Genomic DNA, 17,619 nt, shown 5'->3' on the forward strand with positions numbered 1-17,619 from the left:
TTTTCACATTCAATTTTTGACATATCTCTTTTTATTTATTTTTTTAATAAACATTTTTGTACTAAGAAATAACATATGTTATCTGGAATCAGCTCTCTCTTTCTAAAAGTGGAGAACTAAATGCTGAAATACTCTGTAATTATTGAAACAAAACATTTGATACAGTGAGGCATTAAAATAGAATCCTTGGAAAAAAAAATTAGTCCTGCAGCTCCATATCCATATTAACTTTCTGGAGATGGGTAGAATGTTGTTCAAGGGATGCAATGAAAGATTCAGTCGATGAGGGACAAATAAAACTTTCTGTGATAGTATATATACTTACCTTCATGTATATCCTGCAACAAGTATGTTTGGGTTTTTAGAAACAGAAGTTTGAGAATGTTAACTAAGTTTGAAGAAGTTTGTCGGGGGGGTGCAGTCAGCAAAGAACAACATAAAGACCGCACCCCCCTGACAAACTTCTTCAAGCATTAATCTACGGTCAACTATCTACACCTTATTAACTAAGTTTAATATCATCTTCTGTCATGGACTGGTATCCACTGCAAAACGATTGTCTTTCCTCTTTTTTTCATAACAGTAGCCAAGTTCCTACTTTTTTTCAATGGGTGATTCTGCAACCCCTTGTGCTGATGTGTATAGCTGAAGATGATGCTGTTACCTCTGTCAATCCTGGCTTCCATTTCAAGGTAGCTCGATTTCTACATCATAATTGTCACATCCAGCTCCAACAGGTTATGACAGTTGAAAGTAACTTGAGTAAACAGCCAATACAACACACTCCTGAATACCTGATGCAGAACAGTCTGTATAAATGTGCAGTCATTGCTCTAAGCGGTAAAGTTCATGAATAGGTTTTAGTGCTGCAACATCACAGTCTTGTGTAGACACCATACAGTCACTGACTATCAGGATACTGTCAGTATCTCACTATCTCAGCTTTTTTAAGTTTTCTCCCTCCTTCTTGTGCCATGAATCGGCAGTGTTAGCAGCAATTTTGGCATTTCTGCATACACAGTTTTGGCGATATATCAGAAAGCTCTATGTATCTGAAACACTTCAGCTTCATTGTTCTGAAATCAGGCTCTCATAAGTCATTGCATAGTTCTTGGTTAGTCTGTCTCTTCCACTCTTCTCCAACTTTGTTACTAAGGAAAATTTGGTGAAGAATTTTTATTTTTCACAAGGCATATCAAAGTTTTATAGAGGTGGTTAAGGAATTTGGCCTCATGGCCTATGGTTAAGGAACTTCCTGTTACAAAGTAGGTGTGGTTTTGGGTTTATTGACTTCTGATCCAAGTTTTCCAGATGTGCTCCGCTATAAGCAAACCCATAGTCATGGCCAGAGGGGAATATCTTGCTTAGACATTAATAAGCTAAGTATTTACAACAAAATGATCACATCAAGAATTAAACCAGTTCCTGCCATACATACCTTTCAATGTTTGTCACTAAACTGATTTAAATATTTAATAACTTGTTCTAGTGCTGATTGCACAGAACGACTAAACAATAATGATAACAAATTTTGTTTTCTATAACATTTCCTTTCCCTCAACCAGAAAAAGAGATAATGGAGAATAATCTCTTATATCAACTTCGTAAAAAAAAGGGATTGAGAGGAAAACCAGGATAAAACATAATTATATCAAGCTACTTTGTGAACAAAAAATAAAAGGAGTGAAATGTAGATTCATTACTAAACAACAAACAGTGTATTTCATTAACAAATATACATTCTAACTTTTTCATTAAAAATTAAACTAAAAATCAAAGAACATGGAATGCAAAATTAGATTTGTTACATTTTATTTGTTGTTTTTTTAATGCTTGAATACATACTTTAAGGTTATGTAATATTCCATTTTTTTTTTTTTTATATAATGCTATTCAGTTTAATTTCTATAAATTAGACACATTTGTATGATTTGAAAAATAAGAAGTAAAGTGACTTTAAATTTTTAATTAAATATAAAATAAACTATCAGCATTTACATGATTTTACTTATATCAAACTTAAATAATAAACATCTCAAGTGATTTTTTATGCTATATGTATCTTTAATTTTGTCCTATTCAAAGGTAGGAAGCAATTTATAATATCAGGTAGAGTTAAGAAATAGTAATATAAAATTTATTAAATTTCTCTGATTACCTGACAAATAAATACAGTGAAACTTCTCCAAACAAACATTTTTTAAGAGTGGACATACCCTTACCCTGACATATAATAACTTGATCAAAGCCTTTTAATTTTGGAATATATGTTCTTCTCTCAGCTGCTACGTTAATATATGCTATTAAAACAAAAATATTTTCCAACATTTATTCACAGATCTTAGTTTTCACCTGGGTGGTGACTTGACATATCTGCAGTCCTATTACCTTCCCATAGTAGAGCGAAATTCCTCGGCTATGGAGTTTTTTGTAAAAGTAAACTCTTATTCAATTACAGCTACTCTGGCTGAACAGGGTTGCTAGTTCCTGCCATGAAAGCTAACCAAAGGAATAGCTCATTAATACGGAATAGAATAACAGGGTCTACCAACTTCTCCATGATAAGCAATAAGTGCCTTATTGTTAGTTTCATACTCTCCAAAATTTAGGAAAGCTTCAAAATGCAGAATAGTTCTACACTATCAGTATTCCTGAAACTGATGTATCCATTGAAGGACTACTTTCTGGAAGACATAGATCATAAGTTCAGAGGTTAGCAGAGTGGGACTACTATTCAGAAGAGTGATGGAGAAAAAATCCATCAGAATAGTATGATGATGCAGTTTGAGTCCCTTCTGACTAAGATAAGCATTTTTCGAAACTACAAGAATAAACAACTTTTTATTCATATTATAAAAAGATAAAAATTTTAATGTGTTTAATAAGTTGAATTCAATTCTTTTTTGTAAGTACGTAGAAAAAATGTATTTGTTTACCAATTAAACAGGCAAAAAAAAATATAAACACCAAATTTAAAAATGGCATTTTTTATTAAGAAAGTGTTAAAAAGAACAATATAATTCTTGTTTTTAAAATATAAATAGGATAAACATCCATTCAAAAAAAGTTTTAAGCTGTAACCTGCTCAAAATTTCAGTATAATTACCATTGTTTGGAATTTTATATTTTTAAAGAGAATATGCTATTATAAATATAATTTTTAACAAAAGACGTTAAACTCTGGACAGTAATACAATGTGCAAATGTGGAAAATATTAAGTTTAATACAGCACACGTAGATCTCACAAAGATTTTAGCAACTCTTTTGCAGTTAGTTTTAAAACCGTCATTTATAACCATTCAGTTCTATTCAATTTTCATTCACAGAGAATACTGCTAATATGAAACCTCAATTAAAAACCAAAACTCTTTCCTCCTGTACTTAAAATTAGTAAAACATCACTATTGAGCAGGATTTAAAAAAAATAAAATTTCACAGAAAAATTTAACCGCCATAAAATATAGTCTTAAAGCTAATTTTTTATAAGTTTATTTTATTAAAATTACCAAAATGGCATTCTAGCATTCAAATCAATCCTTTGTCACAGGGGCAAGTTTATAGAAAGATAGGTAGAATCATTTACCCTAAACCAATCTCTTATAAGAGAAGTTTCACTGTATCGTGAAAGATAGGAACATATGAGAAAGACACTCATCACAATATTTCATAAAACATCTAAAGAAAGACAATCAAAATATGCAAGGAACCTGGAAGATCCATTACAAAAATAAAACAACATATCTGTTTCTAATTTTGCTTAAAACTATTTTGAGCAGACTAGCTTTAAACTATTAATGAGAATGACTAGGTATGAGGGATTTTTTAAACCCCATTTGTTTTATAGCTTAAACTAATGAGTCAATTTTCACCAAGAATATCATATTTTCCAATTCCAGGGAATACACATTTGACCATCTGACATAACAGAGTAGTAATTTGTTACAGTAAGGGCAGTACCTTCTAATAATGGCCTCAGTTCATTCCTAAAAAAATAGATATATATATACTTATATATATTATCTCGATAAAATATGTTTTTTATGAAAATGTTTTTTTTCAATTAATCAAACCTATTTTGTAATAGTTTGGAACAACACGCTATCATAGGCTCAGGAGTGATGCAATCATCTTTTTTTAAAGACAGAAGGCCTAATTTAGTAATGCATTCTTCATAGATCGTTTTTTCAACTTCTTTCATGCTGCGGATAAATTTAAAAGAGCAAAATGAAAAAAAAAATATATATATATACTGCTCATGATAAAGTGAAATAGGGCTCACATTTGATACTTGTCAAGGAGTTCCGTAGCAATGTTTATATTGTCACTAATAAAACTTACGATCAAAAATGCAGGACAAGAACAAGGTAATATAAACTGACCAGTAGGTGACACCATCATTGGACCAGATTCCCTAAAAAATGCCATTTTATTACTATTTAGGTTATTTCAATATCACACTAAAAGTAATAAAAGTGCCACTCTTTTATATCATGATAGTAAAAAAACTTAACCTTAATTATCAACTAGTTTATTAATTTACATATCAAGAAAAAGAACAACATAAAAGTTATACAAATCATGCTGTAGTGTCCTAATCATTAACAGAGCTTAGTAGTAATGCTGATAGAAGCAGCAATGAAAGATGAATTGAAAAAGTAAGTAATGAAAATAACTGGAATGAAGGACACTCACCGTTCAACAACAAGTTCATATTTTGCCAGACTATCAGGCCATGATTTTGGATAACCTCTTCTCCCCTGAAAATCACTGAGCAAAGTTGTCATTCGAATCAAATTGGCTTCATATGTCTTTGCCATTGTACGAGGTTGAAACTTTCTATGAAATAATAATATAATGTAAAAAATAGGCTAATAGTGATCAAAATGATTCAATTAGATACACAAAGAAAATAAAAGTTTTAATTTTCCAAATTTATTTAACTTCTGATTATTGAGTGATAACTTTTTAACCATAAATATTTTTAAACCAAACTCTTTATTAATAATTGAACTACAAAAGAAACCAAGAAAGTGAAAATATGTAATATATTTCTTATTCCGTTTAACTAGTGAACTACAATATGCCATATAAAAAAGAAAAAAAAAAGAAGTAATTTCAACTGATAAAGATTTAGTTTGGCACAGTAAAATGATCATTGAAACAAACCAAAATAACCGAGGATACTGCTGAGAAGCAGAAGGGAAGGTATGATCATCTGAATGGGTGTTAATGGGGTTAAATGGAGTGTGATAAATCACTAAATCTTTATACCTCTTTATTTTGATTGGGAAAAATACACTGTACTTAAGTAAGTAACTGACAAAATTCATACTATTAAAAACACTAGAATTGCATGAAAATCAAGTAAGATTTAGGCCAAAATAACTCCACCCACATCTCTATATGGGCAATATATTTATTCTGTTTGACTTAATAAATTATAAATTGCATAATAATCAGCATATTTAAATATTTGATTGTAAGTGCATACTTTTGGAATAATATTTTTAGAAGGACTTTTTTATAAGTTATATAGAATCCATCTCCCAAACAAAGGTTCAAACAAAAATATTATAAAATCGTTATGAAACTACAGCCTATAAATTTTTACGAAAAAGGGATTGCTAAAATGATTGAAAACACATACAAATAATTTACTAATTATTCACTCAAAATAAGATAAAATAAATTTATAGAGACCACAAAATTAATATCAAATCATAGGTATGATTGAGGGTATTTTAAGAAAAAATAATGCAATCTTAACTTCATATGGCTATTCTTAAAAGCAGGCTTTTCAACATAGTTAAAAAACAAAACAATTTAAATTGAAAATGATGGCAATTTGATCTCCACATTAAAAATATCTTTTTTTGAAAGAATACATTGCTATTTCTTAATGTCTCGATTTGAAATCAAACTAAATAACTAAAATTCAACAATTTATAACACAAATATTATCACAGTAACCATATATTACAACAATTAAAATTTTAGAATGACACACATTAATGAAATAATACAATAAATTAGAAGTTGAAATACCATATTATTATTGAATGGAATATGGTCCGGGTGCGGTAAAAAAAAAAACTCAAATAGTAGATAACTATACTATTTTATTGAGCCAACGTTTCATCCCCCGCTGCAGGGCTTTGTCAGGGCTAAAAAAGATACAAACACTATAGTTACAAAAAGGAAAAAAAAAGAAAAAACATAAGTGTAAAAAAACAGGGGTATAAAATGAAAAGTAAGATATAATAAGAAAAATAAAGGTTGTAAATAGTAAATGAAAAGGGGAGTAGTAACAGATATATAAGAGAAGAAATATTAAAGAAAGAACAAATAAAGAGATGAAAAAAGAAAAAACAAATCAAATGATGAGACAGAATGCATACCTGTTTTGACGGCAGTCAAAAACGAAAGTGACGGTTGGTATTGGGAGGAGTGGGGATGGCAGTATTGCCACAATACGAAAATAAATTTGTAAAGTAAACATAGTAAAAAATTATTTAAATTAGGTGAACAATAAATGGTAATATACATAATAGGGGGAGAAGAAATATTAATAAAAAAAAAAAAACAGAAAAAAAATAATGGGATACAATGAGTGTAAGTGATTAAAAAACAAAAATTATACCAAATGAGCAGGGATACAGAAAAGTGTAAAATATAATAGAAAATTAATTTATATTTTACACTTTTCTGTATCCCCGCTCATTTGGTATAATTTTTTGTTTCTTAATCACTTACACTCATTGTATCCCATTGTTTTATACTTTTTTTTTTTTTTAATATTTCTTTTCCCCATATTATGTATATTACCATTTATTGTTCACCTAATTTATATAATTTTTTACTATGTTTACTTTACAAATTTATTTTCGTTATTGTGGCGATACTGCCATCCCCACTCCTCCCAATACCAACCGTCACTTTGGTTTTTGACTGCCGTCAAAACAGGTATGCATTCTGTCTCATAATTTGATTTGTATTTTCTTTTTTTCATCTCTTTATTTGTACTTTCTTTAATATTTCTTCTCTTATATATCTGTTACTATTCCCCTTTTCATTTACTATTTACAACCTTTATTTTTCTTATTATATCTTACTTTTCATTTTATACCCCTGTTTTTTTACACTTATGTTTTTTCTTTTTTGTAACTATAGTGTTTGTATCTTTTTTAGCCCTGACGAACCCCTGCAACGTGGGGCGAAGCGTTGGCTCAATAAAATAGTATAATTATCTACTATTTGAGTTTTTTTTTACCGCACCCGGACCATATTCCATTCATCTATACACACGGTCAATCAATAATCTTTCACCATATTATTATATTTTAAAGATTTTAAGTTCTAGAGGTTTGTTTTTCACAATGTCAATTATTTAAAAATTACTTGCTAAAAAATAAAAACCTAATTATTATTATTGGCACGACAGACTGTAGAGGTCTAAGGCCTAGCACAATGTATTTTTTAAGTACATTGCGCGTTTCATCACGTGGTTTTCGTAGGGTGGGTTCGTCACTCCCACACCTACTTTTTTGACTGCCACCCATTGACCAATGGGCCTCACAAATGCCTGGGGGAGGCTGTGAGTGAGTATTGTATAATTATATGCTTGGAAAAATCCCTGATAGGGCCGAGGACTCAAACTCGCAACCTTTGGGTTGACAGACAGGTGCGTTACCGCGCTGCTACAATCACCCCAAAAACCTAATTACTATACCATAATTCCATAAGGATGTAATTTTTATGAAACTATGAAAATTGGGATTGGCACAGACTACAAAACTATTTTTTTCATAACTAGTGATATGAAGTGCATGAATACAGCAATTACAGAGGCATAGCACTCCTTTCGGTGGCCTACAAGACAATGACCAACTTTCTGCTAAATCGGATATCTCGGTATTATGAGAATATAATAGGTGACCACCAAGTAGGGTTAAGAAGATAAAAGAGCACTCTAGACTCGCAAAGACTCTATTAAGAGAAGCAGAGGAAATCAGCTTGCAAATAAATGAAGATAATTATTCCTTATAAGCTGAAAAATCCATCTTAACAACTAAGTCTACGTGGAAGGCAAATTGTTTCTGAAAGTAGAGAGTTTCAAATACCTAAGTGCGAACAGTCTCCTTCTTTCTTTCAAGAATACCAAAACCCCCAAAAATCTGTAACTAATGGTGTACAATGACATAATAAAGCCAGCTCTTATATATGGCTGTAAGACCTGGACTCTAAAAGGTACCCTAGAAAGTAGAATCGAGAGATTTGAACAGAAAGTCCTCCGTACTGTTACAGGAGCGAAAAATGAACTGCTTGCAGAAACTGGTCAGTCAATATCTCATGATATAAACGCAAGATAGTGGGACATGAGGCTCAAAGCAATCCACCAGGACGCCCCTACATAACAATGAATGCCATTACAGTTGGTAAGAGAGCATGTGGAAGGCCAAAAACCAGATGGATAGACAGAATCAACAAAGATGCAAAAGAGCTGCATGCAGCAAACAGGAAAGCAGTAGCCCAAGATTGGCAGGGGTGAGAGCTGTTTAGGGTGACCAAAGATTTACAAAGTTTGTAAAGCCAACCAAAAAAAAAATATATATATATATATTCATAGATGACAGTTTTATATCGATATTCTCAATTACTAAGATTATTTATTTTAATTTAAAAATTTTATGAACATTCAAACAGATAGACAAAAGTAGTAGTTATTTTTATATCTATTATACTATGATATTTGTAATTAATTTAAATGTCTAACCAACATTCTAAATACTGTTTAAATAATAATTTTTTTATATTAATAGTTCTTGTCACATCACGCCTGAAATCAATAATTTAATAATTATAATAATTATTTTGAATGTTATTACTGGAAGTTTCAAATTGTAATAAAAAAAAGCAACTAGAAGTGCGGTGGCAAGATTTATCCACTCAAAAAAAATATATATAACGATTAACAGTATTGATACCTTCTTACAACTTGGATATCCCTTAATACCCGAGACAAAGTTTTTTCAAACATAGGCACAGTCTTCAAAGCAACATCTTGCTCATGGACCACATTCTTTATGAACTAAAAACATAATATATACATTAAAATTACAACACAAATAAATATGTGATCATAACACACTGTATTCATGAAATCAAGATACTGAAACATTTCTTGTTTAAAGTAAATAACAAACTGTTATTTAAAAAAATTAGAAAACATTTTGATATCAAGATTAAGACAGGATCAATAAACTATTTAATTTAAAATGATATTAAAATTTAAAGCTTTTATTAACTGATTATTATTACCAATCTTAAATCAAAGAAAAAATAAAACTTTTCAAAGCACCTTAAAAATTCAATTAGCAAACAGACAGTTTTATCATGGTAAACACATTTACTAGAAATGAAAATTTGATTCAAATGGTGAAAATATCAACTCAGAAGGCCTTACTTTAAGCCATCACTAGATCAAGTAACAAAAAAGATTTTAAGTAATGTAATAATAACATTAAAAAAAATTAACAATAGAGTCATTGGAAAAGACTTCTAATTATAAGTAGAGAAGTAAGAAAAAATTCTAAGGACTTAACACATCTAAAATAAACGATTAAAAAAAATTAATCCAGTAGTTAAGCATTAGTTCAAAGTTACTATAGAAATGTTTAAAACTTATCAATACCGACAAATCACATGATCAATACAAATATTATCAGGATTATCTGAACTTACATTAATATGCATCAAATTTGATAAAATATTCCTTAAAATTTCTAAAAACAAATTATTCACAAACACCTTAAAATCCGTTATATTACATACTTGTCTTGGAATATCTATCCTTCCATAATAAATCTCGTTTTCCTAACTTGATAATCCTCTTAAGCACCTGAAAAGAAAATGGCTAAGTGGTCTTAAAGTGTTTTTTGAGCAATAATTTATAGGACTATCAATCGGCGGCATCCCCATAAATCGCACTCAAATTAAAGAGGATATAAATCACAACATGTAAATGATCTTTCTTAAACAATAAATTTATAAATCTAATGAAACAAACAAACAAAAAGAAGGTAAAGCCAAAAAATCACATAACATCTAATTATAAGTATTTTCTTCATTTCAATCAAAATTTCAACAGTCCTCTAACTTACTTCATTTAATAGACAAAGCAAGATGAATAACAAAAATGAATTTGGTTGAATTTGTAGCGTAGTAGTAGAATTCCTGCCTAGTACACTCCATATTCTTAGAAACTATTTCATTCAATTCATGAGTCCCTTGACGATTTTCTCCAAAGGGGTTAGGAATCGAGTGAACCCAACTCAGCCATAAAAGGTTAACCAACTAGATTACTTGAAAGAAGCTAATATCCAATCCAATAGTTTAAAATCAAAATTAAGACATTAATTGCATACTACTAATTACCATGTTTTGACACCATCAACCAGTATAGCTGTTCAATAGCTCAATATGTCATTTCTATCATAGAAAAGTCCTGGAATTAAAAACCTTGAATGAAACATGGGTTCGATTCTGGACAGGGATTGTTGACTTTTATTATCTGATGGACTCAGAAACTAAATCTCAACCTTAACATTCTGGTAAGAACAGATAAATCAAGTTTCCACAATAGAGAGATGCTAAACTGATGTAATACTATATAGCAGTCATCGATCCACATTGTGAAAGAATAAAACTTCCGGAAAGTTTTGAATTTATTTTATAGAGTGGAAACAAGAATTTGTATGAGTAAGGCTAAGAGGCACTAAAAGTGTCATTGGTATTTTATAAATAAAGAACTTTTTAATATGTTATCCATTTGAACAGCTTTATCATCAGGCCCCATTTGAACATAAACTAATCAGAAAACATTATAAAAAATTGAAATAGTTACAATTGCTCACAATAAGAAATATTAAGCAAAATAAAACACCAAATTTTTAGAAATAAACTAAGATTATTGTTTCCTTAAAGAGATTACTAATCTTCAATCAAAGTAATCAATATAAATAAAAAATAAAGTTATTTAGAAAATTTTAAGGGAGAAGCATACATCTAACCAGTTGTTCCGAACTTCACCAATGTTCAACAAAATTTGTCCATCAAAGCTCACTCCTGTATCGTTACCAAACACAAGTGTCCTCCCTGTAACAAATCATTGCTAACAGGCCATGGAAGGTAACATGGGAATTATATTTTTAAAATAAAATATTTTAACATATTACATTATGTAGAAACAAATTCTTAACTAAAAAAATAATTATATAACAATAAATGAAGAGTTGATAATTAAAACCCATTTTGCTCTTAAATTACCTTTTGATGGATCCTTTCTATTCCAGTATTAATAAATGAGGCTAGGAGGGTTGGACTATAAACTTGTTATTCCTACCCTAAAATCACTACACAAAGTGATCATATTTATATCAAAACTTAAAAAACCAACTACATTTATTCCATCTTCTCTAAAGTTAATAGGTTAATGGGATACAGCTAAGGCAAGGCTAACCTTAAAAGGAGCAGTGATCCAAATTCTTTCCCAGAACTGGAGGATAACCAGGCAGACTAACAGACTTAACATAGCCATGGCAGAATTGAAAAGAGAAAAATTAATTTTAAATACTAACAATTTTAGATGAACTAAAAGTAAAAACATTTTGATATTGATAAAATAAAAAAATATTTAAAAAATGCTCTAAATATTAAAGTATAAATCTATATTAATAATGATAAATAAATATTAGTTTTCAGATTTTGATTTTTCAAAATACCAAAGCAAAACCCAATATGATTGTTCAGTCATTAATGATATAATATATCATAATGCATGAATACACTCATAATTTGTTATATTATCAATATTATTTTTATGGTTATTTTCCAAAATAATAAGTATCTTGCATAATGTCCTTAAAATGAAATGGAAAAGGGTAAGAGAACAGACGGAGGTGATTTGAATACAACAAAGGAAAATGTGGTTAAAAAAGAGCAAAGATCAAATTCAGAGAAAAAAATGTAAAATGTAAGTGCCAGAGAATGGCAGCTTGTCAAATCAGATCCATTAGGAGATTGAAAGAGGAAAAAATTACAAGAACTCAATAGTTTAAAATTCAACAATTCAAATCATTAATTAATGAATTATACTTTAATTAAATGCTTAATAGATGCATTAAAAAATTTCAGACAAAATATAGTTCTGTAGATAATATTGTTAAAATATTCACAAGTATATGTAACAGTATCTTTTACATCAATAATATTGTTTAGACATACCCTTTAAAACAATCATAGCGTCAACATGATGTTGAGCAAGAGCCTGAAATGCAAGCAAACAACCTCTAAAATGAGATATATTCCATCCACATTCCCAAAGGATGTTTTTCAATTGGAGTCTATCGCAGAGACCTTTCTGCAAACGAACCACTTCCTCTCTCACAGGTTTAAGGGCTAATAACTTATCTTTTGAAGATTTAGCATTTTCAGATAACCACTCTCTAAAAATTAGAAATCATAAAATTATTTAAAAAAAAAAAATGAAAAATGTAGAAGTTATGAATTGAAGTTATAAGACACACAAAACTTATATGTTCTTTTTGTTACTGCCCCTACCCTAATAATAGACAAGTAAATAGAAAAATTAAACATTAAACAAAGTATTTTTAAAGTACTGATCATTCACATGCCAGTATTTGGACCTCTTTAGGGATCACATTTGATAATTTCATTTTGAAACATCTTTTAATAATATCAATAAGACAGAAAATCTATCTTAAACTTTTGTCAACAAAACATAAATAAATCAACCTTTGATAATAAATGGATGAAGTTGATAGGTATGTTTTCCACATAGGATAATAATTATTAATCCTTTTTGAAATTTGAATTTATTTATTAAACAAAATCCATAACCAAATTCATACTTAACACATAACTTTGGTCATCACCAAGGACTCTTCTCTAACCAAATAAAAATATATAGGGTTGCCAAATAAGTCCTTTTGGTTTTTTGGGTGAAAGAAAACTGAGTATATTTTGTACTTAATATTTAATTTAATTTACAATGTAATGTCCATTATTTTCGATTACCTTACCCATCACTTCAACAGCTGAATAATCCCATACTCCTAGAATGTCAGTAGTTTATTAGCGAAAAAGTGATCAAGGTGCTCCCTGACACCCTGTTCTTTTTCAAACCATTTTCCACTTGAGGAATTTCGTAGAGACCGGAATAAGTGGTAGTCACTAGGAGCAAGGTCTGGTGAATAGGGAGGGTAAGGCAAAAGATCCCATCCAAGGACTAACAATTTATTGCGGGTGACTAACAAAGTGTGGGACCTAGCGTTGTCATGATGGAAGACTACACCCTTTTGATTTGCCAGTTCTGGCCATTTTCTTCTAATCGATTCATCCAATTTTGTTAATTGTGAGCAGTATAGAGTGGTGAATCGATCGATACACCTTGTGACAACAGCTCATAGAAAATCACACCCTTGAAATCCCACCATACAGAAAGCATTATCTTCTTAGGGTGCAATCCCGCTTTAAATGTGGTTCCAGGTGGTTCGTTGCAGGGTCTCCAAGATTTTTTTCACACAACATAGTGACAATCAACTTTTCATCCCCTGTCACAAGTCTTTAAAGAAATGGATCGTTTTCTTGATATTTCCGCAGTGAATCGCAAATGGGAATGCGTGTTGCCAAGTTGGCTTTGGTCAGAGAATGGGGGACCCAAACATCAAGCCTAGAAATGTAGTCGAGCTTCCGCAATTGATTTTCTATGCATGTATGTGTATGTATGCATCTAGGACCTCTCTCGCACTGATTGGAATGGATTTTGATTGACTATCGCCTTAACATCAATGGTTTCAATTTCTTGTGGGTGACCAGGTCATGGAGCGTCGTTTATGTCACTGCTTGAAATTTGGCAAACCAATATTGGTACATGCGCTCTGTTAAGGCATTATCCCCATAGACCCCACATATTTTCTTATGTGCCTCTGCAGCTCGCTTTCCTTTTTTGAAGTAATAAAGCAAAATATGCCTATAATGCATGATATTTCCGTCCATCTTCTCAGCTGGATCACAAACACAATACTGATCTAATCTTAACAAGTGTCAACAGATATAACTGTTTACATATTACAAATAGGATAAAAAATCTTCTGTTGGGATTAATTGTATCAGAAAAATGTGACGTATTATAAACAAAACATGAATACAAAAACCGAAAGGACTTATTTGCCAACCCTATACTAAATGGAAGGAAGTGAAGAAAAAAAACCCTGATCATCTTCTAATATTTAAAAAAACAAGTTTGTTTCTTAGTTGCAAAGAACTAAAAAAGTGTTAAAAGATAAATATGAACTCAAATCGGAATAGGATTATTGATAAGCCTACTTCTATCATAGAATACAGTTGACTTTCGAAAGTTCAAATTACCTAGAGTGTAAAGTAATATGAGCTCATGTAAACTAGAGGTAGGGTAGGAAAAATTCAAATAAAATAGTTTGATTGAAAGTATGTGTGTACATGTGATATTTGTTTTAAAATGTATATAATAATAAACAAATAAAGTAAATACAAATATGAAAAACATAATCATGAAAATCATTCCTAAAACTTGTACTGTGCATGCTCCATACAGTTTGGGGACCATCAGAAGTGGTTCTTGGATCCATCCTCATCCTGATAGATAGGTCAACTGTTCAGCACCGATTCGGGTCCCGTTGACACCAAAACATCATTGTTAATATAAAATAAATCCTTAAATCTTGTACTGTGCATGCTCCAAACAGTTTGTAGACCATCAGAAGTGGTTCTTGGAAAAGACCTTTTGCCTTGCCTAAAGTGAATGGTGTTGGCACTTGTTCTTTGTTACTATCCTCATCCAGATAGACAGGTCAACTGTTCAGCATTGACATCACAACATCATTGTTAGTATAAACTACATTCTTAAAATTTAACTTATCACAGCAAGGTAAAAGTCCCCATTCTGAATCTAATGGAATAGAATTTGTGGACTTAAGGAAGTTCTGCATTTTTAATTTTCTTAACAAACCTACACTTTCACTTGAAAGAGTTCTAAAGAGATAAAGGACATTTGATTTTTCTGCAACTCATTTCAATTTCACATAATCCAAAAACACGATTTGAGCTTAGCACAGTAGGAAAACAGACTACAAACCCAATTACCTCATTCAGAATTAAACTAAGGTGGAAGGTTTCAAATTATAGAGTAGGGAATCCTGATTCAAATGATGAATTGTTTGCAAGAATGATATTGTGCCTACGTAGATTACTTTTTAACTCTAACAGTTTTTGAAGTAACCAGGAAAAAACTATAACCTATCATCTCAAAAATAATCCTGTTCAAATTTTTATCCTCTAAAATACTTGTGAAAACAGTCTTCGGGAACATTAGACAAGACTAACTCCAAATGGTGATGGACATGTACTCATATAAACGTTAAGGAGATAGACAAACCACCAATAAATCTTTTTCATTAGAGATCAGGCATAAATTTGTATTATAATGATTCACTTCATATTAATTTGATGTCATATTATAGTGACAGCAATGATCCAACCGTTTTCTCATTGAGTACAAGTGAACACAGGTCAACCACCATGTCAGAATGACAATTAGGAACTAATACCCAGTCATTTAAGATATTTAAAAATCTTATCTATTAATAAATACTTAAAAAGTTAAACAACATGTCATCCAATTCGTTGCCAATATTTTAACACAGTGGCTTCCTAGTACATTAAAATAAATATATTTTTCAAGGAAGAAGGCCAAGAGGAAGACCACGCATTTCCTGGGAGAGTGTTAAGGAGGTGTTCAGGAGGCAGGATATGGACTGTAGAAGAAGGGATATGGTCCAAGAGCGAGATATCTGGTCCAAACTATGCAAATTGTAGCCCCGCACTGTGCAAGCGGTAAAGGGGATGAAATGATGATGATGATGATATTTTTCAAGAAAATTGAGTGATATGATGTAATTTTTACAGCTGATATTTTTACTTCAGTAAGTCGAGCCAAGGTACTACTGTGTTAAAAATTACAAAACCTATTTACAAAGAATGCAACAAGTTTGTTTGATTCGACCATCAAAAATGTTTTTTTTTTGGCCAAGACTCCCCATTGGAGTCCTATACTGCCTAACCATGGTTGGGGGTCAAAGTTTTTCATTTTGTGGGACCACCACTCAATGAAAAAAGTCAACGCCCCAGGCCGGGTTCGAACCAGCACTGCCAACAGACTAAATTGGTAAGATTGTGTCTTAACCACTGAGCTACGGGCGGCCCAAAATGATATATTGGAGGACTTTTTATGCCTCTTGAACAACCTTAGCAAGCAGAAGTTGACAGATATGATCTAATTCGAATAGTAATGGTAAAAGCAGGAATTATGAATTTAGGAGATTCCTGCAGCTGAAGCTCGTTTTGTACATTTTTACCTGAACCATAAGACACTGGGGAATGAATGTGATATAACATGTTTTTCCAATACTTGTTCTGACTTAGCATATAAACTAACATACTTATAATTAAAATAAACTCACAATAATGATTCAGTTTTGACTTTTTTAATGCTTCGTTCAGGAGCCCCTACATTACTTCCTTGTTCTTCATAATTATAAGCCTTAGCCCGAAACTCCTGTTCGAAGCTTACATTTCCTTTGTTAGAAGGTGTAAGATTATCTACATATGTAGTGGGAAGATTACAGCTAGAAAGAATTGACACAACTGTTTTCTTGATATCTGCTTGCCCAAGAGAAATTTTAACAGTTTTGAAGGATCCTAGCAGAGAGTAAATTGGATTAGATATAGACATAAAAATATTTCCATTAAATACGATTTAAAAAAACCATACCTCTATTTGTTGGAGCAGATCCATGAGGCCTTAAATAAAATGTGAGATTTGTAGGTCTTGGGAACTTATTTTGCTGTAAATTCTCAATATAAGAGCTTAAGGATTGCAGAGAACTTTCATTTATGGCCTTTAACGAATAAACAATGAAATAATTATAGGATGAGTAAGCACTGAACAATAACAATATCAAAAATAATTTCAATCACTGATATCAATGATTAAACCTTACTCTCTCTGAAGGGTATTTTCCAAATAAATCAGGGTGAACAGAAAAATAAAAAGGTCTAAGAGCAGTAGCAATTTCTCCAGAGGTGAGGTGTCTGATATATTTTTTTTCAAAATAAAACTTGTTTCCATTGACAACAAAGAGCCTTCATTCAAAAATAATAAAATTTTAGAACAAAGTTTACATAAATATTATACTGACATATTAATCATAGAAAAATAGAAGAAAGAATAATTACCTTCTTCTAAGATGACTACGTAGGACTTCTGTAGCCATAACTAAAATCCATTACATCTATGAATAGCTGTCTTGAAACTGATTTGACCTTAGAGGGTCGGCGCCTTTGTTTACCTCTGAGAAATCACGTACTGTCAACGTGATTTATCCGAACAAAAAAAACAACGTATGTGATTATTTATTAGATAATTACTTCAAAAAAATTAATTTCATCATTAAAATGAAAACCTAGAAAATAACCCGGTATGAACTATTAAAAACTCAAAT

At 30.9% G+C, this 17,619-nt stretch overlaps 1 protein-coding gene across 1 annotated transcript; it reads right to left on the reverse strand.

The window, feature by feature from the left end:
- Positions 1 to 1,806: 1,806 nt before the first annotated feature.
- LOC106685586 (T-cell activation inhibitor, mitochondrial) lies at positions 1,807 to 17,529 on the reverse strand. The gene is made up of 11 exons (XM_014428355.3): positions 17,354 to 17,529; positions 17,119 to 17,260; positions 16,890 to 17,016; positions 16,579 to 16,816; positions 12,284 to 12,504; positions 11,064 to 11,155; positions 8,986 to 9,089; positions 4,694 to 4,837; positions 4,281 to 4,412; positions 4,072 to 4,200; positions 1,807 to 3,984 (listed from the first exon to the last, which is right to left on the reverse strand). The coding sequence occupies exons 1-11, from the start codon at positions 17,389 to 17,391 to the stop codon at positions 3,879 to 3,881; spliced, it is 1,473 nt and encodes a 490-aa protein (XP_014283841.1). The 5' UTR covers positions 17,392 to 17,529; the 3' UTR covers positions 1,807 to 3,878.
- Between the last annotated feature and the right edge of the window lie 90 nt (positions 17,530 to 17,619).

The sequence above is a fragment of the Halyomorpha halys genome, unplaced genomic scaffold (genome assembly GCF_000696795.3).
Source record: "Halyomorpha halys isolate HHAL.00 unplaced genomic scaffold, Hhal_1.1 Scaffold33.1, whole genome shotgun sequence".
NCBI classification, from domain to species: domain Eukaryota; kingdom Metazoa; phylum Arthropoda; class Insecta; order Hemiptera; family Pentatomidae; genus Halyomorpha; species Halyomorpha halys.